Raw genomic sequence first — 25,729 nt, forward strand, 5'->3', positions numbered from 1 at the left:
ACAACCACTTTTAAAAAATTGTTTTAACCGGGATGCCTCCATGGCTCAGTCGTCAAGTGTGTCTGCCTCTGGCTCAGGTCATTATCCCAGGGTCCTGGGGTCAGGCCCCACATTGGGCTCCCTGCTCGGCGGGAGGCCTGCTTCTCCCTCTCCCACTCCCCCTGCTTGTGTTACCTCTCTCGCTGGGTCTCTGTCAAATAAATAAAATCTTTAAAAAAAAAATTGTTTTAATCATCACTAACCAAGTATGGTACCTATATAATCTTACTCTCTGGGAACAGGGAATATAACTAACTTACAAATTCCTAGGGTTCAAATATGCTCTCAACATCCCCCCACTCCCCACCATAAATAACCAATAGATCTTCACACATCGATTCCTTACAATATGTTGTAAACAATCACAATTATGAATGTCTTAGCCTAAATCTAGGCTAACGTCAGCTACAATTATAGTAGCCATAAAAATGAAATTTTAAAATATTATCACTTTTATCTGCAGATGTAGAAATTATTTGTTAAGCACCTCAGCAAACCCTTCCACAGTGGATTATTTATGTAATTAAAGCACTCGAACCAGAAAATTTATAATTACTGGCTATATTGCTAAGTGAAACCTGGGTCGCCTCTCTATATATATCTGATCCATTAAACCATAACAGGTTTTATCTGTTATACCGGATGGCAAAATGAAGGCTATCACTGAAATGCAATCATTTTGCTTTCAGAATCTGACTCAGTTGTTGGTAAAGACAATTCAAAGGAACCAAAGGTTTAAATATTCTTTTGCACTCAGATCCAAAAGATATTTCTTCCTTTCTTTCTTTCTTGTTTGGTTTTTGTTGTGGTTGTTGAAGATTTTACTTATCTGAGAGAGAACATGAGTGGGAGGGAGGGGCAGAGGGATAGTGACAAGCAGATCCCTCGCTGAGCACAAAATCAAACGTGGAACACATGACCTGAGCTGAAGGCAGATAACTAAGCCACGCAGGCACTTCCAAAAGATATTTCTGATCACCATTCCTGACTTAATCACTTTCATTTATTTAAGCGTGTTTCCTATGGTTAATCTCATGTAAGTTTATTACATCCTATTACTTAACCCAAGTTAGTGTCTTATAAAGCTCAATGTGAACATCTTCAGGATACTGTCTTTCAACCAGTCAAAATTTTGGTATTTTGCATATATAAGGCTTAATTACAATACTCTGAGTTTAAATCAACACCAAAAACTAGAAACCCAGAAGAGAAACGGGTAACTGGTGTTGTTATATTGGGCATTTGAACATAAGACTGAATTAAGAATTTATGAAGTTACTGGACCTGGAGGTAAGAATCACAATATATGGCAATTGAGAATCAATTTAATCAATCTGAAGGTTATTAGGATTATAATAACCTTCAACCTAGCCTACCCGTGGTTTAGAAGCATCCCCTAACATGTATGTGTTCAAAAATAAACCTGACTCAGCATCAGAGAAATGTAAATCAAAAACCAGCACAATGACTCACACCCACTAGGATGACTAACATCAAAAAGACAGATAATAACAAGTGTTGATGAGACTGCAAACTGTAAACCTTCCCACACTGCTGATCAGAATTTAAAATGGTTAAACCACTTTGGAAAACAGTTTGGCAGTCCCTCAAAATGCTCGTTACCTCATAATCTAGCAATTCCACTCCTAGGTATACATCCAAGAGAAATGAAAACATACATTCACATAAAAACTTGTACACACTAAAGTTTATAGTAGTATCATTCATAATATAGCCAAAAAGTGGAAACTCTTTATCTATCAACTGACGAATGGATAACAAGATGTGGTATATGGAATATTATTCAGCCATTAAAAAAAAATGAAGTACAGATACATGCTATGTGGATGAAGCTTGAAAACGTTATGCCTAGTGAAAGAAGTCACGTTAAGACCACACTGTATTAATTCATTTATAAAAAAGGTTCTGAATAGGCAAATCTGTAGAGAGAAAAAGTAGATGAGTGGTTGCCTAGTGCTGAGGGAAATGGGGGGGGTGGGGTTTGAGGAATGACAGCTAAAGGGTACGAGATTCCTTCCCAGAGTGATAAAATGTTTGAAAATTGATTGTGATGAGGGTTGCATAACTCTGAATATATTTTTAAAAATCACTGAACTGTAAAATTTAAATGGGTGAATTACGTGGTATGTGAATTGTATCTCAATATCTCAATAAAGCTGTTAAAAAACCTGACTACCCAGTAGTATGCACCATAAAACAAAACAGATCTTACTTTTGAAAGCAAAACAGCAAGGCCACTCAGAATTCAAACATTTGCTTCACATAAAGCTTGTAAAATGCCATTTCATTACATCAGATTTTCATGAATGTAAGGGGACTATGACATCATGAAAGATGAAGGGAAAAAAATTAACATCTTAGTAGAACGCCCCCCCCCCATTTAGTTCTAGCTTCTTGGTTCATAAAATAAAAGAATGGTTCTTCAAAGCTTTGTTTTCTTCATTTTAACTAAAAAGAGAAAAATATGTTTGTATGTGCATGTTTAGGGGGTTAGGGGGAGGTATATTCCCAACGTGTGGGTACTAATCCTTCCGGAAGTTCATGTTACCTGAATATAATTCATCTCAGTATTATTATCTCTGGTGGTAATACGACAATTTAAACAGCACTATACATATCCTTTAGTTACTACTGCCTAAAAAATTCACAAATGAAGAAAATGCCAATGGTTAAGACTTAGCGTATATCTGCATCTCTTTCTTTCTGGCTAGTAAGATTCTTCTGAACAATAATAATATGCTTGGTAAACAAATAATTCTTTTTAAACCTTAAACAGTTATTACAACAAAACGGTATGCTGTTTTTTACTCCACTAAAGTGTCCCACAAGATATTTATTGTTCATGGCAAAAGCCTGAGATTACTATAAAAATCTACCCATGACAGTGTTTTATCAAGTGATTTTATGTCTCATACCTCAGGAGCTTTTCAAGAGCCATCTGTACCAAAATAGAGATGTTACATTTATTTAAAAATCCTTGAAATTACTCTACTTATACAAAATTCCACATTTTTTAACTCAAATGTTTTAAATATGACCCTACATCAAATAAATTCGTAACTACCATCTGACACATAGTATATAATCCACACTCTAGTTCTTTATCCATACACAATCCAGAGATTTCCAAGTCAAGATAGATGAGTAGGTATGCACAAACAGCTTCTTTCTCTGCTAAGAGCACAAAGGATAGAAAAACTATTACAAGTATATATCCTTCAAGCCAATAGTAAAATTCACATGGAATTTTCACATGGAAAGAGCAGTCAATAGCCAAAAGAATCCTGAGAAAGGACAAAGTTGTAAAACTCACACTTCCCAATTTCTAAGCTTACCACAAAGCTACAGTAGAGCAGTACTATCAAAAGAAGATACACATACAGATAGATAGATAGATAGATAGATATAAATATATAGATATATATGATCAATGAAACAGAATTGATAGCACAGAAGTAAAAGTAACCTTTACATTCAAGGTCAACTGAATTTCAACAAAGGTGTCAAGATAACTCACAAGGGAAAGAATAGTTTTCAACAAATGGTTGCCAGAACAACTGGATGTTCTCATTCAAATGAATAAAGCTGGATCCCTTCCGTACATCGTACACACAAATTAACTCAAAATGGAGCACGGACCTAAATTAAAGAGCTAAAGCTATAAAATGCTTAGAAGAACACATAAGAGTAAATCTTCATGACCTTGGATTAGGCAATGGTTTCTTAGAAAAGACACCAAAAGCAAAAGTGACCAAAGAACAGCTAAGTTGGACTACACCAAAATTAAAAATTTTCATGCTGCAAACCATACCATCAAGAAAGTGAAATGAAGGACAAGCCAAAGAATGGCAGAAAATATGCACAAATCATGTATCTGATAAGGGACTAATACCCAAAATATATAAAGAACTCTTACAACTCAATAATAAAATGACAACCCAATTTAAAAATGGGCAAAAGATCTGAATAGATATTTCTCCAGAAAAGATATACAAATGGTCAATAAACACATGAAAAGATGTTCAATATTATTAGCCATTAGGGCACATTAAAACCACAATGAGATGCTGCTTCACATCCACTAAGATAGCTAAAATAAAAAAGATAACAATAAGTGTTGATGAGAGTACAGAGAAACTGAAACTCATATATACATTGCTGGTGGAAATGTAAGATGGCATATAGCCACTTGGGAAAACAGTCTAGCAGCCCATCAAAATGTTCAACATAGAATCAACCCTATGATCCAGCAAATCCACTCCTACATATATATCCAAGAAAAGGAAAACAAACATCTACCTAAAATCCTGTATATGAATGTTCAGAGCAGCATTATTCATAAGAGCCAAAAAGTGGAAATAATCCATGTGTCCACCTACTGATGATAGATAAACAAAATCTACAGTGGAGAGCAGGAACTAAAGATAGGAGGTACTTGGGGTACCAAGACTAAAAAAAGATGTAGAGGTTAGTAATTCAACTTCTTATAGTAATCTGGAAAAAGACAAGAACCAGGATCTTTGAGGGCTACAACTGGGTACCTGCCCATGAATTAAGTGCTAGTAAAACACTTTGACAGCTAATTTGGAAAATGCACCTAGGAATAAAATTCTTGCCCATGGCAGAGCTAAGAATCAGAAACCTATGTAAGAGGAATTAGGCCCTGTGCATACCTGGGGATTGGAACTCAATTTCCTCATGGGACAAAATTTCTCTACCTCCTAAATATAAGAACTGATTCTGAGATGCGGATCCCAGGGTGCCAGACTAAGGCAAAACTGCCTATAGGGAGAAGCAATAACAGGGAGGAAAAAAATTAAAAATAAAATGAATTAATTCTCTCAAGGCAAATTTGCCAACCAACATAAAATAGACTGCAGAGCATAAAGGAAATCCAACATCACTTAAAAATAACAATAAAGCACAAATAACTAAAATTCCTTGTGGAAAAACTGGAAAATGCAAATGAAGATAATTCCACCTCCCAGAGACAATTCCTGGTAAGACATCATGTACACGATTCTAGACTTGCAGGTATATATATAAATGAATACAAATATCCTTGATATTATTTCTTTCATAAAAATAAGATCACATTCTATATATTGTTTAATAATCAACATTTCCACATCATAAATATCCTATCAATAAATGTATCTTAATATTTTATTGTTCTAGTCTATTCCATTGTTCTAACAGATCAACACTATAAAGATTCTCTATTGTCAAGACTTTCAAAAGGGAATTACTGTTAATTTTGTTAAGTGTGATAAACAGCATTGTGATTATGTCTTTTAGAAATATTTACCAATTATTCACTCACACGAGAATATATTATGAATGAACTAATATAATATTTGGAATTGGCTTTAAATTACTGGAAGAAAAAGGTACAGTGATAAACACAAAACAGACTGATACAATGCTGATGACTGCTGAAACTGGATGGTGAGTACATGAGGGTTTGTTATTTTCTCCATACTTGATATATTTCAAAGTTGTTTTAAAAAAAAAAGATCCCTGTATTCTTTAACTGAATGGCAGTAACTGAAAATGAGAGTTTGTTGTTGTGAGGCCATCAAGCAATTCCATTTCTATATATGCTATTTGACTCTATTATTCGTACACTAACAATTTCCTGGGAATAAGTGATGAGTTACAGTTAATTTCACTATTTTACAATGGCCAAAATGAAGATGCTTAGAATAACTGTTAAAAATCTGAAATTAAACATACATTTAGGCTTTCTAAATCCAACTACCTTTCTTTCAAAAGCAGTGTATGTTATAAATTAAAATTGAAATGAGCTGAATAAATGATAAACACCTCAGGCTTAATATACAAATAAAACTCACTTAATGTACAAAATAACATTTAAAAATTGGGATTGAAGAATTTTTCATTTCTCACGTTCTTACTTTGAAAAGTTATTAATTTTAGAATTCTCCTCCGTACAATCCTGAAGACTGGCTAAGATTAATTTCTAGAGTCTGATTTTTACCTATTATGTATCAAAGGGATACAAATTTGAAGATTTCACTCAAAATTTTCAAGAGCCTGTGTATTACTCTAAAACATTTAATAAATTTATTAATAAAACATTAGGGCATGAATACAACCATAAAACTAGATATAGCCAATCATGTCAATATATGCCCCAGGAAATGAGTTTTATACACAAACATAATTTCTGATTATTTAACACATTAAAAAGACATTTTTCTTCTCCTCCCACCTCCATCTCAATTTTTTAAACAACAAATAGAGCTTTCTAAGTCTAAAATGTTTGAGTAAAACTGCAACTAACCTTTATGTATGCACTTGGGTAGATCTTATGAACAGCATCTCCAGGTGCACGCCCAGCTTCTCTGTCTAAGTAGTAACTCTGCACAAAGACTGCATGGTCGCTAAGGCACCTGACCCAAACATCACCTTCACCTTTACATTCCAACTGCACACCTTTGCCTATGTGCAACCTTAGGAAGAAAAAGGAAATTACATTTTGTTTTGGAAGTATTTAAAGATAAGTTTTAGTTCAGATTATACAGCATACCAAATATATTTTTTTTAAATAAAAGATGTTATATAACACCATTACTGAAAGATACCCACTGTTAACATTTTTGTGTACTTCCTTTTTTAATATCTCACTCATAAAAAAAAATGATGAGCATATATATAATGCTTACTATGTACCAAATATTTAATATAAATTCTCACTTAACCTTCACAATTTAGTAAGGTAAATACTATTATTCCCATTTTATAAATGATGAAACTAAGGCATATAAAAGCTTACAGCTACACTGCCCAAATCAACGGCTACTAGCTACATGTGCTCATTTAAATTACAAAATTCAGTTAATCACATGAGTCATATTTTAAGTGCTCAACAGCCATATTTAATGTAGGTAGTGGCTACTGCAGTGAACAGCACAGGTATAAACTGTTTCCTTCATCACAGAAAATTCTATCGGACAGTACTGGCTTAGAGAGTAAGTAATTTGCCAAAGTCACATAGCTAGTGATAGAGCTATGATTATGTACTTAAGCACACACACACTTCCTTAAAGATCTGAGATCTTATAATACCGAAAACTATGCATATTTTCCTGTAACATTTCATCTTAAGCCTTTACATTTGCTACATAAACTTTCAATTAACACTTTAATACATAAAAAAATGAAAGTTTATCAAAATTTACTTAACCATTTCCCTATTTTTATTTTTCCAACAGTATAGATAATACTTACAGAAACACGTCCTCATTTTATATTTCCTCTCAAAAGATTTATAGAAATAATATGATAAGAGAAAATAAACAAATTGGTTTCAAACTGGATACCAAAAGGTCTATTACTATTCAAAATATAAAAACATCACTAACTTAAACAAAAGACCATTTTTATCATATTTTAAATAACATCTGTAATTACAATGCAATGCTTATGAATTCTGAATTTTTAAGATGACCTTTATCTATATTCAAAAATCTTACAAATGTACACAGAAAAATGTAACTTTGAATAAATGACAAGGTACCATGTTCAAGTTTTAAAATAACTAACTAAACACTCAACAATACCTTGCTCTCTCAATGGCTTCTGTCCTGTGAACATTGGAAAGTTGACCCAAGCAAAAGCGATCTCCTCCAGAAGGGTCCACATATCCATCAACAGTAACAATAGGGCAGCTTGAAGGAACCTTAAATGTCTCTCCTACTTGAACATCCATTTCAAAGTAAGCGATGGAACACCAATACTCAGGAGCTACAGGAGGTAAATAGGAGAGAACACCTACCCATGTAAGATAGATATACGGCATTCATGTTCATTCCCTAAGACAAAGCTTTTCCTAAAAAAAGGGTGAAGGAAGGGGAGAGGCACCTGAAAAGCACCCAAAAGAATTTGATCAAAATGACAATCCATTAAAAAGTAGGTACTTCCATGTCTTCCATTTTTCAGCTCAGTACCTGAGCATTCTTGAAACTCTAGTCATTTTTAATGGTTCTTACCTCAAAGGACTCAGCCAACTAGGAACTTAAAGAACAGAAGTAATTAGATTCTAAAATATTTTATCACCATGTTTCATTTAACTGTATATGTTTTCTATATAGTCTGAACTTTTTTTTTTTTAAACACACTGACTCTAAGACATATTCCAGGTAAGTGTTTTTGAGTAACATCAATTTATGACATACTTTTATAGATCCCTAATTGAGAGAAAGGGCATAAGCAAGTCAACCATCCCAGACTAGAGTCAAGGTTAATTACACTCCATTATACAGTTGCTGTGAGCAGGATTCTCAACTGTCTCTTGGGTGAAAGGTCATTTGTCCCATCTGTATTTTTAGTGAAGTCAATTCATGTTAACTACTACAATTTTAACTTTGCAGATGTATTTAGTGTATTCATTTGAACAACAATAAATGACAAGTAACTTGGAATGACTGAGCGGGGAAAGGCACTACTATCTGGTATGGTCTGCAAATAGAGTTGATCAAGTATTTCTAATTGTTATTTGAATACAAATATTATTACATAGAGATAACATACATGGAAATTATTTGGTTTTCCTTTTTTAACTAATTTAACAGATACACAGAAAGTATATAGGAATTACTCTAGGCACAACATACACAACAGTAAATACCACAGCTATTGTCCCTGTTCTCATGGTGACGCAAAGGCAGACAAATAAGGAAATAAATGAGTAAGAGGACTCCAGGAATGATAAACACTGTGAAGAAAATAAAACGGGGTGTTTGATAGAAAATGATTGGAAAGAATCCTTTAGACTAGATGGCAGAGGTACATCCTATCTGAAAAGGTGAAATTTGAAAGACCTTATATTTATATAAAGACTATGAACAGAACACTTCAAAAAGAAAGTAAATGCAAAGGCCCTGGAGTAAAAATGAATTTGACATATTTAAGGGGAGAAAAGGCCAGTGCCACTTGTTAGAGACTAAAGTTTTCTGCTGATAAACCAATTATTTATCTGCATCTCAATGTGCCCTTTATGAACTTTGACTAAACTAGAATTTGCAGCAATAAAACTTTCAACAATCTGTAGATACTTAAAATGACAAAAAAAGTAGATCTTTCAAACTTCCAAAATATCTTAAAATGAAGTATGACTGATACTTAAAATATATTTTAAAAATCCTGTAGGGGTGCCTATGTGGCTCTGTCAGTTGAGCATCTGCCTTCAGCTCAGTTCATGATCCCAGGGTCCTGGGATCAAGTCCCATAGCAGGCTCCTTGCTCGGCAGGGAGCCTGCTTCTCCCTATGCCTACCACTCCCCCTGTTTGTGTTCTCTCTCTGACAAAAAAAATAAATAAATAAAAACTTAAAAAAAAAAAAAAATCTTGTAAAATCTGGGGTCCCTGCATGGTTCAGTCAGTTAAGTGTCTGACTCTCCAGTCATGATCTTAGGGTCCCGGCATGGAGTCCTGCTTTCTGGCTCCTTGCTCAGTAAGGAGTCTGTTGTCCCTCTCCTCTGCCCCTCCTCCCACTTGTGTTCTCTCTCTGATAAATAAATAAAATCTTTTTTAAAAAATCTTGTAAAAGCTATGTATTTAATTGCTTTTCAAAATGTTGTCAAGTGGGGCACCTGGGTGGCTCAGTGGGTTAAGCCTCTGCCTTTGGCTCAGGTCATGATCTCAGGGTCCTGGGATCGAGCCCCACATCGGGCTCTCTGCTCAGCGGGGAGCCTGCTTCCCCCTCTCTCTCTGCCTGCCTCTCTGCCTCCTTGTGATCTCTCTCTCTCTGTCAAATAAATAAATAAAATCTTTTAAAAAAAAATGTTGTCAAGTAAGAAAGTGTTTTTCAATGAAGAATTAATAAAACCAACCACATGAAGATGGTGATTCAAAAACAGCAATTCAAATGTTCTGCTACAGAGATCAAATCAACTAATCACAAATACTTAACATTTATTTTAAATATGTTTGGTTATCATTAAAACATGAAAAAGTAGTGATATACTGAAGTCCCTTCTTAAAAAAAACTAGTTCTGAAATTTTTATTAAGTTATTCTGTATTAAAGACATCCATTATGCTATGAACAAAAAGCTTCAGCAAACGTGACTGGCAGATATATTTATATTAGTTGAAGCCAAAACTAAAGAGATTGTCTAAGACAATTACCCAATATTCTAGAAGCAAAAAACAGTAATAGCATTTAAAGGGATCTTTAGACAATCCAAACAGTAAATTCTGTTAAAAACAATGCCATGAAGTCATGAATGTTCATAATGCTGGATAAAAAATAAGGTCCAAGGTACATGCACTTCCTAGTTCATACTGAAGAACATTATCCAGAAGTAAAGTGCCATGGTGAACAATCTTTTTCCATGAGAGTCTCAAGAGAGAAAAAGAGAGTTGTATTATCTCTCTGTTTAAATATGAAAAAGTATACTTTTAATCATCATGAATTGTAACATCTGCAACTCCACGTAAACCTTATTTTATTATTTTCCAGTCACCAAAGGGGTTTCTGTGTGCTTGCCTAATATGGTTACATAAAGCGGCATCTCTGAATGAGCTGACCTGTTAGTACTGAGATGAAGAGTTTTAAGAAACTTGAAGTTAACAAAGTGGCATCAGAATTGCACATCCTAGACCAGGGACGAAAAAACAACCACCTTTTAAGAGATTAAGCCCTAAGAAAGCAAGAAGAAGGGAGTTACTTTCTGAGAAGACAGAGAACTAGAAGTACTCTAAGTGGGTTCCAGAAAACTTGGCAGTGCTGCGATACAACATACCATGTGAAAAACCTCTACTCCACTCTCAATTTGCTAAACAGCCATGAAGAAACTTTTTTTTAAACAGGAGAAGGTAATAGGAAACACTCATTAAGACTTTCTAGATCTCTCTTTGCTCTTTTGCTCCAAGGACCAAATGCCATATTAACTGACAAGCCTGCAGCTTCTCAAAACTAGTATTAATAGCAGATGAAATTACTCAGTTCAGAGAGGGCTTTCTTAATGTCCGAAGTCATATGAAAGGGAATGGGACTGTTAATGTGCTTGCTGATGGTATTTTTAGCTTCTTGTTGCTGAATTAGTGAAGTTGAGCTGGTCTCATGAAGCCTATGGACTGCTCATCACTGGCCAGAGAAAAGGTTTTTAAAAACCTGAGTTAACAACATGATTTTTTTTTTTTTTTTGGTAATATAAGAACTTAGCTAAAAAAATTTTTGTAATGGGGAAATGTATTATAAAGCACAATTACACTGAAAAATACAGTCTCCGAGGCATTGTCTTTAATTTCTGAAATAAAATCATTCAAGAAGTTAAAAACTTGATTTACAGTACCCAAGAGATTCATTATGAATTATTTCTTTTATTATTTAGATCTGAGTAAGATACCCTATGAAAATCTTTTATCAACACGTAAAGGCAGTCTCTTGAATAGTAGTAGATAGTTCCTAAGTACTAGAATATAACCTGAATATAGAAATCTGCGGATTTGAACTCATTTGTGAATTACCAAAACAACCTCAAAGACACTGAGGAAACTCTTCACTTTAATTTGTAATCAATATATAATTCAATGAATACATCTCAGCTTTAAGAAAAAGCAAAAACAGAGTTAGTTCATAAAAAAGAAATAAAATGATTAACCTTTTCCAAAAATTTTTTTCAACTTGGTTATCAAAATATAAAAATCACCAAGTATATAGCCTAACCGAAATCCTTAACACCAAGGTAATGACCAATAATAATTATTTTCCTTTTTTACAATTTATATTACCTCATTTCTGAAATCATCTATGTAACTATCTTCAAAAATCATTTCTCAAAATAGATTCACTATATATTGATGGCATTTCAATATTTCAACTATATGTAATATAGTTACATACAGGGTATATGGTTATTTCCCATCTAAATGGCCTTAAGTCTGTGGTAGAATATTTTAGCATTTCTTAATCAGACCTTAAGGGGCTGTATTAACCAGACACCTGAAACAAATATTAACTTTGTTTTCTATTCCTTTATGAAACAGGATTGCAGAGTTGTAAACTAACATCTATAATTTAATAGAATTAAAAATACTAGAGGGGTGCCTGGATGGTTCAGTTGGTTTCGCTCAGGTCATAATCCCAGGGTCCTGGGATAGAGCTCCACATCGGGTTCCCTGCTCAACAGGGAACATGCTTCTCCCTCTCCCTCTGCTGCTCCCCCTGCTTGTGTTCTCTCACTTTCTCTGTCAAAAAAATAAATAATATCTTAAAAAAAAACAAACAAAAGAATTAAAAGTACTAGATAGAAGGGGACACAGGGATTAAGAAAGGTTTCCCAACAGTGGTATATGCCAGCTAGATCTTAAATACAGTTTGCCACATTTAGGACTTTAGGAGTACATGGGTGGGCATCAAGATGGCCCCTAATGATTCTCATTTCCTGATATTCACATCCTTGTGTCATCCCCTGCCCACAAAATAAGATCTTACAGAAATTATGATGTGACTTTTGAGGCTAAGTCTTAAAAGACCCCAAGGCTCTGTCTTGCCTTCTCTTGATCACTGACTCTGGGGGAAGTTAGCTATCATGTGAAGACACTCAAGAAGCTCTACAGAGAGGTCCACACAGAGAGAAATGGAGTTTCCTGCAGACAGTAACACTGAACTACCAGCTATGTGGGTAAACCACCGCAAAAGTGAATCCTCTAGCCCCAGAAAATCCAACAGCCAACATCTTGACTGCAACCTCAGGCAACTCTAAGTCCAGAGCAAACCAACCAAGCCATTCCCAAATCCCTGACCCACAGGAACGAAGATAAAGGACTGCTATTACTGGTTTAACCAGCTAAGTTTGGGGAGTACTCTATTTCAGAAAAAGTAACTAACATAGAGTACAAGACCATCAGATTTTTTTTGCATAGAGGAATGATACAGCTGAGCAAGCTTGAGTAAGTGCTTCAGGATGGTTAAAGCATAAAGAGACAAGGCTAGGAAAGCACACAGGGACCAGGATCAAGATTATATATCAGAGACTGTATGTATATATGCCCAGCTAAGGAATTTGGACCTTAGGGCCAAGCAGTAAGTAGGGGAAACGATGCAAGTTCTTCAGCAGAGAAGTAATTAGATTCAAATTTGGAAAGAAATACTGAGTAAGAGTAGAGATTAAACTATGACTAGAAGCTCTCCCAATAGGGAGACCAATTAAATATCCTCTTAACAGTACAAGAGAAGAAATGAAGAAACAGTTGTGAGGTAAAACTCCTCTGGACTTGTACGTATTCATAGCCAAAGAGTTCACAGGCAACTGAGTTCCAATCAGCTGATTGTACTAAAGACGTATGCACCGAGCTAATCCCTTCGCAAAACCACTCAGAGACCTTTCAGGATCATTCCCACCATTAAGTCACTTCCTATTCTACTCACAGTCAAAAGCTTTAATGCCAATGTGGGGTGTTCCAAATGTGTATCCTGGTAACTAGTTAATGCTATTCCCTAACCACCAGGAGCTGTCAGATCTCAACATCAGTCCTACCATGAGAAGAAGAAAAAATCTATCAAGAAGCCAAAAGCAACTGCTGAATCCAAATTGAGTCCAAATAACCGGCTAAATGCCACCATTTCCAACCTCACCTCACCATCTCATTCAGGGTGTTTTTCTCCTGATCTCTGGTTTTCCTCCCTCCTGCAGACCACCTTTCACTAATCTATATGGACACTGAGGCCCCCCAAAGTCCTAAGAACCACGACTCCTAATGATGCTCTCTTGAAGCCAGAAAAAATTCTTAATCTTATGACTCTAGATTTTCCCCTTACCACAATGTCTATTCACAACAAATTAAAATTTTGATACAACGATTTTATTTATATGATTTCAAAAGCAAGTAAAACTGATCTACTAAACTAGACGGGTGATGCATTCACCACTTTCAAAGAGCAAAAAAAAAAAAATAGTATCCACAAAAAGCAGAATAGTGCTTATCCCTGGTAGGGAGAAGGAAAGTTTTTGACTGAAAATGGGATAGGAACTTTTCTAGGGGTGTGGCAAATTTTAATTCTCAATCTGGGTGGTGGTTACCTAGGTGTTGGCTCAATGTTATTCATGAGACTATACATATAGTTGTTTTATATACTTTTCTGTATATTGTATTTCTCAGTAAAAATGTTTATAAAAAGGCAAGGCTCCTTAACCTCCAAAAATGTTTAAAGTTACAATAAATATGCAAATAACATGAAGAAAATCTACTAAAGAGGATTATTTAACTACTAATCATGTATGGTTAAAAAGTATTTCTGCCCCAGCCATAGCATTTAAAACAAATATTATTTGCCTCCTAAATCAACAAAAAGTATACCAAACTATCACACCTATACTGGTGAGCATGGTAAAACTGGTTCTCACATTCTGATACGGTCACTGTAAAGCAATTTAGCCTTTTGATTCAGAAACTCTTTAAATCTCTTAAACTGAAATATGAGAAGAGTCACGAGCTTGAAAATCTTACCCTCAATGGTTTGGGGTTTTTCTAACATCTGGAAGAAAAATTAGAACATAAAAAAAACAAACAGAACACTGTTTAAGAAAATTATGTAGACCTATTTGAAGAACTGTAAGTTATCCTTTAAACTGATCATTATGCCTACTGGAGCTATGCTTTTAAAAAATTTTTATTAGAAATACACGTTCATATATTTACACACAAAACAATTTTATAGGATTTCCTTCAAAATAATAGGTGAGGGTATGAATGAAACACAGCTGATAACAGCTGAAACTGAGGAATGAGTATATTAGGGGGAGGGGGCATCTGATATTTGGTGTATGTTTGAAATTCTTCAAAATAAAACAAATTACTTTTAATTGGGGGAAAAATTAAGTGATGAGTGGAAATTAAATATTTCCAACTTTTTAAGCTAAGGAAAAAAGGTATGAAAGGATAGAGGAAAACAAATCAAAATCCTATATTTATGCTAAGAAGCCCCCAGTATTTTATTTAAATTTTGTTATACTTCTATAGTTTAAAAAGATATATTCAAACTCTGAACTGAGGAAATCTATTTAGTTATTTACTCTTTTGAAGATTATTTAATCAAAAAGTTTCTAAAAACTCCAATTAACCAAAAATTCCTGAATCTATCTTCTGAAACAGACACAGTGAATTATCTTTATTTTCAGCATCTACTTCAGATTCTTCCCTGGCTTTTTAAGCTACATTTTTACAGCTGTTCTATTTTGAAACCTAGTTTTCTTCTGCTGCATATTTATGTATTCAATGCTAAAACCAGCATTTTGTTACTTCATATTTTAGCTGAAAAAGACAGTTCTTGTCTTTTCTTTCAGACAGTTAAAAAGAATCAAATATGGACACCCTATGTGTGACCATATCAGCTAGTCATGAACTGCTGATTAGTTAATGTGATATGAGTATTATATTTATCTAAAAAGTTAGATTACTCTGTAATTATACTAAAACGTGTATGTGTTCGTGTGTGTGTGTTTTAATTACTATAAAGAAAATCTAAATATAGGGAATCGATGTTGAAATGCACTTACCAGGATGATTGGAAATGGGAGGCTGGAATGCAAGCTCATTGTGAACTGGCCCTAAAGAAAAGACAAAAATCCCATTTTTATTTATTAAAAGTTTTCCAATGCTAAAACTTTTAATAAACCTTGCTTAAATATAACTACTGTACCTCAGGAGTTGTTTAAATCAAGCTTATGTAATATCTAAAAATTTAAAAGCTTTGTTTAGATTACTTTATAATAAGCAAATACTCGAGTTACTTTTGTGGATAGTTAAGAGCTAACACTTTAATGCTATGTGCCAAGTGCTATTAGCAATTTATAATAATTGTACATGGAAAACTTAATGTAAATTATAAATGAATTATTCATGTAACATGATAGACTATAATTTACAACGTAATATATAATAATAATTCAAATTGTAGGTCCATTCTGAAAATAAGTGTTTAAAGGTTTATTAAATTAAGGATATTTACATAATGGAACAGTAGCTAAGATATTTAAGAGATTATTAAGTGTTAAAACATCCTGCTAAACACTTCACAAGTATTACATTTACTCCTTACAACATTCCTTGAAATGGATACTATTGTTACCCTTAAGGCTTAGTTAGTGAGGATTATATAACCTGCCAACGGTCACACAGCCAGTTAAGGGGTCCAAGCTCAGCACCTTAACCACCTGAGCCAGGCAGCCATAAAAAAGTATATTCTCTAAGACATGGAAAAACAGTAACATAATTGAAAATAAGAAGGATACAACAATATATACACAGTATGATATTTTCCCTCCCAAGTGTATAGAGACCCATTTATATGACTGGAAGAAAAAATACGACAAAATTTTAGAAGTAGGTATCTCTAGGTAGGAGCACTCTGGGTAATTTTTATTTTCTTATTTACACTTTTCTGTATCTTCCAAGTTTTCTTTGGTAATATTACTCTTATAACGGAGTAAAAGGAATTTAATACATAAGAAAAATGTATGCTCTTGACTTCACTAAGCCAGATGAACAATGTTCCTCTTCTGCCTGAAACTACAAGCTATGATTATCAGTAGAGTCTCCTTCCCAAACAAGACTGCACGGAGTAATGATAGATTCAACATCTAAGTGTCTACAGTATGCTGAACAGTATGAGGATGAGTACCTTGAGATCTTGACACTCAAGGAGTTTCAATCCACTTAGGGTGGATATACAGGTATACATGAGATCTAAGAACATATAAAAAGCAAACAAACAAATGAATGGAAATCAATGTGGTGTTAATGAACCATCAGCAACAGAGAAATAAATGTATTTAGTAAACATCACTCCTCTAAAACAAAGGTATGATAACAAAACTATAAAAAGTAAATACCGTTTACCAAAAATGCTGAAAAAGCAGTAGTCATTTAATGAAACTAAATTGTAAGATGAATAAAAGATGAAAAACATTAAAAAAAAAAAAACAGAAAGGAAACCAGTTCTCAAAAAAGAAAAGGCCCTTACAACAAAAACGAGAGCTTACAGTAATGTCCGGGATGGGGCGGCATAGGCGGGTGGTGCTGAAGATGGCCGTTTTGGTGGTGAGGCAAATTAGGTGTGTATGGTGCGCTCCTACTTCCAGTCCAGGTGGTAGTGCTGTCTAAAAATTAAGGCCCACATGGATTAATTTGCTTTTAGAAAGTCTGCCTATTTTTTCTCAACTACTTAAAAGATTTTAAAAAGCATGTACATACTATGATGGTAAGTAGCTGGCTGACCAGTAAATCCATTCTGCTGCTGTCCTGGCTGAGGCCCTGAAGCTATCTGCAACAATCCTTCACTATGGCTGCCCGCCAGTATACTGGCAGGCTGACCTAGAGGAATAAGAAGACATTAATACGGTACATTGATCGATGCAATCCTATGTTTTTATACAGTAAATGAAGGACAAATTATATCTGATAATCACAACTATAAAGATGGGCAAAAAATGGAACTTGTCCATGGTCTATCAAATAACAAACCCTAAAGTTATCTATGAAGGCAAACCTTAACTTGAAAATGTCCAAAACTGTTCTACCTTAAGTAATGTCTAGCTAATTTCAGAGGACTTTTCCTTTGTAAATATTCTTCAAATGCCAGCAAAATCCCACTGTATGTCTAGCCTATCATAATAACTTCAGAAGTACATCAGCTCATCCCTGGCCATGCCATGTAGCTCTGGACCTTTCTGATTAGGACTCCAAAAGTCCAAACTCAAGAAAGTTGGTTGAAAACTGGAAATTCATTATTATCAGCACTGGTACTGGTAATGGCAAAATGCAGAGTTTGATAAAAGAAAAGCAGAGCAGGCAAATATTTTAAATGGAATGTGATGGGTAAGGTGAAGTTTAGAAAAGGTCAAGCTCCACTGTTCAATCAACAGAGCACTGCTAGTAAAAAAAAAAGAAAAAAGAAAAGAAAAACAGAAACAAAAAACAAAAACCACAACAACAAACTATAAGTCTACTTTGAAATTTTTTCATGTACTTTAAAAAATCAAAAATCACCTCCTTCCAAGAACACTATCATCTTCCTGGATTGACAGGAAATTAGCTACCCATTCTATATGTAATATACCAAGAGGAGCAAGATTTGTGTGGTTTCTGTTCTATTCAAAACCATTCTACGGTATTGCTTACTGACCTACTATTTTTTTTAAGATTTTATTTTTTATTTTTTAAAGTAATTTCTGCCCCCAAAGTGGGGCTCAAACCCACGACCCTGAGATGAAGAGTTTCATGCTCCAACGACCAAACCAGCCAGGTATACACAGCGACCTACATTTTTAAGGCTTTCTTTTTTTTTTTTTAAGTGGAAAAAGTTTGATTTCTTCAAGCAAGCATTAATTAAGCCAATTATTTATTGCATTTGGAAAGCACTGAAATTTCACAACTGTTACCTATCACTGGAATCACTTTCTCATTCAAATGGGAATACAGATAGAAGAAAGGAAATGACACCATTACTCAAAGCACCAAGGAAAAGGAACACTTTTCTCCTCTCTGCAAATCACATTTCCTTATGGTGAGGATTATAAAATTAAAAGTTAAAGAGATTACTGCAATAATCCCCAAATTATTTACTTTTAAAGATGTTTTTAGGAACCCCCTCCCTACACATATGCCCAATTTTTTCCAAGTTATCTTTAAATGTTAATTGCATTTACTCTTGCTTTTAACAACTATGCATGCCACAGACTCTTAGCTAACTTACAAGAAGTGTCACTATGCAGGTGAAATGAGATTATCTTAATTTACAGATATTTAGAAAGAAAACCTGAAAATATTCAAGTGCCAAATGAACACAGACTATAAAATAGCCCACTGTGGTTATCTCTACTGAATATTTCCATTCCACAATTCCAAGTATATAAGATGAAATTAAATAGTAGAACTAAACTATACTAGCTCATTTGAAATAATCTTCCAATTCCTGTTTTAGTCCTATTTTTTTCCTTTTAATTCTATCAATACACGTTTTGAGATCTAGAAGAACATTTTGTGACAGATTCTAAAAATAATCATCTATTCAATTAGAAAAATATTCATCTGTTCATCTATTCAATTAGAAAAATAACCAAGAAAAATTATCAGAATTTCATAAATATCACTTTTTCTAGTATTTAATAGGACTTGACTCCAGGGCATAGAACACTTAAGACCATTTCAGCAAGCATCAACAAAGGCATGCAAATTCAATCTCCAGATAATATCAACAGAAGTAAGTAAGTAAGTGGCTGCACTCTCACTAATCTATGCTTGGGTGGCTATAATGTACTTGCTTTCTCTTACTCTCCATCGCTGACTGCTCTGTCAACTATATTTCCAAATTGGTTAATAAAGCGTAGACAGATAACAGAAGCACTAAGTAATTAAAGAGGGTCCAGGTTCTAAAGTAGGTGCTTAACTCTAAACTCCACTTAGAATATGTTGTCTATGGTGAGACTGTCATCTTACAAAGCAAATCCAAAATATATTGCTTTGAAGAGGTAAAATGAATTAGAGGGAGGATATTTGGTACACCATACTTATAAACTTAATTAGAGAAATCAGTCTATTTATTCCAAAGATCAAATTTCTATTTTGAATCTGATCAGATATTAAAGTAAATAGAATACTGCTCCCTTTGGTAGCTGCTAATAAAGTACTAGTCCAGATCTAGCAACAATTACTGCTGATGTGGGCTTAGATACAATCTCCTTAGCAACCAGGTACAAATAACACCATATATAGGCCAAGACCCTGCTCTGTAATTAGTTTAAAACAAAACAAAACAAAACAAAAACTCCATTGCCAAACAGCAAACTGTGCAAACTTCGGTACTGTGAAAATAAATAACAGTATTTATAGAACAGAGTCATTATTGCCTGATCGGGCCCCAAGAAAAGATAAACCTAATAGCCCTCTGCCTCTACAATGTGGCAAAGACAATGGCATCTCTGTCATTGGAAGAATCTTTTTGAAAAAGATTTCTTGGTTAAAAATAATAATAATAATACATAGATACCTAGAATTTAGCTTTATTTCAAAACAGACTAAAATACTTAATGTCTATCTTGAAGGATATATATTATATATTATACATATTATTATTATACACATATTATTGTATATAATATATATATTGTAAACATGATCAAGATCCCTTTTTCTAAGTTTGTAAAAATGAAAACTGAAAATGACTATTACAAAGTAATATTCTGCCAGATACAGCACAACAGAAACCCTGATTAAAGCAAAGTGTACAGTTCAATTGACAGAGATTTTTATAAACACCTTGGTCCAAAACTACTTGTTAACTGCTTAAATGCTTCTCTAAAATACATCTGAAAGTGCAAGACAATTCTTACTTCTGCATGTAATAGTAGAGAAATTACAAATTAGACCACTAACTTAAATCAGTATTATAATCAAAGTCATTACTTAAATTCCAAGTGACTGTACATTAACATAAAAAAATTTAAGTAAATTATAAACACCACTTTTTCCAGGACCAACTGAGAAACCAATTTAATACTTTTTTCCTATAAAAGATACCACAGTACTTTTATTTTTACTTACTTGGAGTTTTCCTCCAAGTAGATATAATGATGACATATAAATATTAAATAGGGTAAGATCAACTTGCTGACTACATTTGATTCTACTACTCACTTGTGGAAGCCACAGGAATGTTGGGAAAGTTGGTGGTGCTGGTAGCATTAGACTCAGATGGAGCTAACAGAGCTGGGGTGCTGTACGTCTCCGTTGAGGCACGATTACTTGGTGGATGCTGGATGGTTTGAATTGAATGCCCTTCAGTTGATAATGATGGCTGTCCCTCAAAGTCATGAACATATTCATCCTTCACCAACATACTTGGTGGAGCTATATAAAAAAATTAAACACATTTTAAAACCTTATAAGCTTCAGTTACCAGAAAAAAAAGAATCTTGTAATATGACAACACCTAAAATCAACTATAGTGTAAATAACTCTAACTCAAATTTCTTTCATATTTGAAAAGAATACTTTATATGCAAAAATATTTATTTAGAAGTAGGTATCTCAGATATATTCTATCAACCTGATTGAACCCCTGAAATTTGAAACTATAGACTATAGACTGTATTTCAACAACTTCCAGCAATGGTCCTCAAGAGGTATTCCTTAGTTTCTGGACTAACCTAGAAGTAATAACCATCTTAAATACATGAGTTAGGTGAAAAGTAAATAGCTGGGGAAAATGTTTATCCACGAGAAGACAAAACTGAGATCAAGTACTTGGCTATATCTTTTTGCTAATTTCACAGTGTAGAAATATGAATGGGATCTGATAGCTATCCAGTTCCAGGATTTAGACGTACTGTTAAGCGACATGCTTTGAAAATGAAAGGTACTGAATGTCCCCTATAGGGTTAGAACCAGAAAGAAAAATTCTAAATGTAAGTCAAACTGAAATTTCCTTCTGAAAACCCAAATCAAATAATGATCTTTGACAAATACATGTGAAAAAGTTCAATCAAAATCTTTCAACTATGTGGTTATACCTTAATAAGCAAACCTAAACTCTAGCTGATAGAACGTAACACCTTTCCTTTAACAAACCTGAGAATGGTTGCCTTTGTTTTAAGAAAGAAAAGAAAACAAACTGCATTGATGTCAACTATTCTCTGCCCAGAACCTCCCTATTTGTTTTAGGCTACTGCTTTGGGGTATGCTTTTTATCTTTAGCAAACAACTCTTCATTGCTTCTAAACTAACACTCTCCCAGAATTTTACAATCCACTGAATTCCAATACTACAGTCTCTTCTTAGAACAGTCAATAAGTAGTCCACAATAAGACAATTCTCTTTTCTATTAAGAATCAACATATGGCACCCTTTGTCTTTCCCTATGTCAATTTTTGCAAAAACTTATTACACATTAATACCAATTTGTTACATGGCCCCCTTTTTTTAAAAAGTGGGGCTTGAAAAAGCCCCAAAGTGGGGCTTGAACTCGCAACCCCAAGATTAAGAGTCACACAAACTACCGACTAAGCCAACCAGGTGCCCCAACATGGCCTTTTTTTTTTTTTTTAATGAGACTATTTCAAAGCACTAAGAATGATCTGCTGTCCAAATTTCTATGTACAATCTCTTATGGGCTTCTTCATACATCAAAAGTCATAAAGGGGCACTTGGATGGTACAGTTGGTTGAGCGTCCGACTCTTGGTTTCAGCTCAGGTTGTGATCTTGGGGTTGTGAGATAAGAGCCCTGTGCGCAGCTCCACACTCATCACGGACTCTGCTTAAGATTCTCTCTCCTTCTCCCCATCCTCCACCCACGCATGCATGCACGTGCACTCTCTCTCCCTCAAATAAATAAATTTTTTAAAAAAGTCATGAAGATTTTGCAAAAAGTTTTTCTTTAAAAAATCCTAGAGAAACAAAAAGATAACTAAAAGGATGCTTAACATATCACTATATATCAGTAAGAAAATCGGACCCAAACACTCATCACTAATCTTAGCCAAATTATAAAAATAAAAGAAAAAATTGTTTGGGACACAAAGTGGATATTACTGTATTTATCCAATCTTTTTTTTTAAATTATACTCTTCAACAAAGTTCTATAATTTTCCTCATATAGATCCTGACATCCCTATGTAATTCCTGGACATTTTAGGATTTTTTGTTATTACTGTGACAAGGATCTTTTTACCAAGATATTGGTATTGCTAGCACATAAGGAGAAAGCTATTGATTTGAGGAAACAGTGGGTCAACTTGATACTCATCACTTTTGCTTTTCAGGTGACTCTTCTCAGCTTAATGTGCAATCGTAATGACTAAACTCTACTTTTAAAGAGCTATGCCTCATAATATTTTCTTGCCTAATATATTGACTAAACCTTCCCCAAAGGTAAGTGTGAGACTTCTACCCAACTATAAGTCTCTTCAGTCAAATAACTTAAAACATGTCCCTTAGGTAAAACTGTAGGATCAAGGATAGATGTCTGCAGTATACTTTTGCCAAGGGGAAAAAAGTAGGTTACAAAACACTATTGTACACTATGATCACATGCATGTTTTAAAAAAATCACAAACTATAATTAAAAAAGCAAGGTCCAGAACAAGGGCACAATATGCTTTTTATGTAAGAAAGGAGGGAAATAACACATGTATTTTTGCATAAAGAAACCCTGGAAGGAAACACCAGAAACTAATAAAAGTGATTACCTGAGGTAGGGGGGAATGGGGGCAGGGGTGGGAGCACTTCTTTTCACTGTATACCTTTTTATAGTATTTTGATTTATGGACCATGTATTGCCTATTCAAAAAAATAAAATTAAAAAACATATAGTATATATTTTTTAAGTCCAGAATAACAGATACCAAACTATTAAGTATTTTTCTTTATGGACTAGCATTCAACAAATTCATTCACTGAATAAATATTTATTGAGCACCTATGTTCCAGGTACTGTTCTGGCACCCGGAATACATTAATAAACAAAAGAAAAATCTCTGCCCTCATAGAACTTTGACTTTTCTACAATATTTTTCTACTGTTTAAATATCAAATATTGAGCACATATTAATCCAGCTCCTCCTAGCTGTCTATCTTGATCTTCATCTAATCAAGTGTGTAAAATGCCACCTTTCATGCAGGGGTATAATGAGAATGATGAAATACTTGTAACTCATATAGCTCAGTACCAGGCACAAAGTGTATACTTAGCAAGTGTTAGCTGTTATGCTTTAACCATACTTTTAGAGCAATCATACATGTAATTGTAAAATGTTCTATGAAAAGTAAAGGAATGTATACAGGACACAAAAGCTGAAGCCACTGGACCCACCCTAAGTCAGCGCTCTTCATCACCACCAGCAGACAGAGCACTGCACTATCTGATGCTACTACTGCTGTCTTAAGTTACCTTATCTTTCCTCCACTAAACTATGAGCTACCTTGAGTGGAGAAAACACACCTTACTTTTACCCTATTGTCCCTAGATCCTAACACACTACCAAGCAATACATGCTCATTAAATAGTTCTTAAAATGAATATGCAGACTGATGGGGTCCTGGAAAGTTTCACAAAAGATATGTGATAGGCTGGAAATGATTACCGTAAGATTCCAACTCAAAAGCGAAGGAATTCTCTCATTTTCTTAACTTTTTTTTTTTTTTAACCTGGCTTTGTATTATTTCTCTGTCCAAATCTAGAAGGGGCTGTGAAAAACACCTATTGTTTTCTGAGGAAATAAGCCACTGAAGCCGGCCTTTAAAAAAAACCACCACTAGGGGGATCTGCAAGGCTAAAGCAACCTTAGAGTCAATAAAAAGAGCCTATCACAATCCAACCAAAGACACCTTCTCAGAACAGCAGCATGTTAGGATGGGGGGCGGGGGTGTAATGAGTCTTCAAAACTGGCTCCTCACAACCACTCCCACTAAGGAGATTCTGATACAGATATCACTAGAGGCCCCCAATCCTTACTCCCTACTGAGGAATAATTTTCCAAAATCACGGATGGAGAATGGCGAAGATCTGAAAGGTATTTACTTTCAAAGAAAATAAATGACATAATATCAATATCTGTGTAGCAACTGGCAGGAATTTAACCAGTCTTAGAGCCACCCTTCCCAGACCACAACCACATTACCAACCCACTATTCTCAGAAATCTAACCCCTAGCAAGTACCAAAATGCACTACAGTCTTTCTCTTATATAGGGACATGGAAGAAAAGTGGACAATAAAAACAAGTAGACTTTCATGCTCTTCCTAAATTTTGCTTAAGGCTGGAGGGCATTTCTGCCTCACGTCTAAGATTCTGCAACAAGAAGCGCCAACTCACTCACTGCCCTCCAGAACAAGTGCGCGCCTTTCTAAGACAACGGTGGTTCTTTGTCAGAGTTGCTCTGCAGATTAATTACTTCTTATAAACCTTTTAGTTCATTAACATGTTCTAAGTAACAAAGCTAAAGTTTTAACAGATCTCTGTTCTCAAATATTACACTAAAAGACAAACCCCTCCCGCTACTGAGTTCATTTCCCTAACTCAAAACACACTCCTTTTTAAAACAGAATTGGATCATCGATGAAAGTGAAAGTAGCCTTGTTTTATTTACTCAAAATGTAACAAGACTGAAAAAAAAATTAATGTATGTAGTTTTAAACCATACTTAAAATTATCATTTACAAAAATAAATTTGGGAGAAACAAAGAAAAATTAGGATATTAGTATTTCTAAAGGACATGCTATACATGACTCCCGATTACCGAACATTACAGGTATTTATACCCATTTAAACTGGCTGAGATTTTCTTCCAAAACAGCCAGTTTTTACCAATTCAAAAAAAACTCTTCCTTTATATGTTTTATACTCCCGTATCATATTTTTTAGAACACTTGAGTGCATAAATGGTAGTTCAAATCCAAAGAACCACCAGCCTATTGAAATCCAGTTTTAAGGACTGACGCATGCTCCCCCAAAATTTACATTTCCAAACAAATAAGTATTTTTCTTATAAGTTTTATGTTACCAGCACCCACACAAACTAATTTTAGGTCAATAAAAAACAGAGGGGACAGAATAAAAGAAAACAGAGAAAGTTACAAGAAACAGATTACCTACCATTACTCTGCAGTGTTAATCCTGAGAGATCTTAATTTTTTTAAAGGG

At 34.4% G+C, this 25,729-nt stretch overlaps 1 protein-coding gene across 5 annotated transcripts in view; it reads right to left on the reverse strand.

The window, feature by feature from the left end:
* The window catches only part of SMAD4 (SMAD family member 4), a 52,220-nt gene that overhangs the window by 6,441 nt on the left and 20,050 nt on the right, over positions 1–25,729 (reverse strand). For 2 of the 5 annotated variants that reach the window (XR_004385587.1, XM_032882480.1), the window contains exons 4-10: positions 25,682–25,711; positions 20,726–20,938; positions 17,285–17,404; positions 17,074–17,190; positions 15,589–15,639; positions 7,647–7,857; positions 6,368–6,536 (exon numbers count right to left, since the gene is read on the reverse strand). Coding sequence is in view for 4 of the 5 variants with exons in the window: in XM_032882480.1 (XP_032738371.1) it covers positions 6,368–6,536; positions 7,647–7,857; positions 15,589–15,639; positions 17,074–17,190; positions 17,285–17,404; positions 20,726–20,938; positions 25,682–25,711 (911 nt within the window). In the remaining variant the exon portion in view is untranslated. The remainder of the gene's footprint in view (positions 1–6,367; positions 6,537–7,646; positions 7,858–15,588; positions 15,640–17,073; positions 17,191–17,284; positions 17,405–20,725; positions 20,939–25,681; positions 25,712–25,729) is intronic. The other 3 variants (XM_032882481.1, XM_032882482.1, XM_032882483.1) reach the window with 3 other exon arrangements.

This window comes from Lontra canadensis, unplaced genomic scaffold (assembly GCF_010015895.1).
Source record: "Lontra canadensis isolate GAN:19392208 unplaced genomic scaffold, GSC_riverotter_1.0 scaffold82, whole genome shotgun sequence".
NCBI lineage: Eukaryota > Metazoa > Chordata > Mammalia > Carnivora > Mustelidae > Lontra > Lontra canadensis.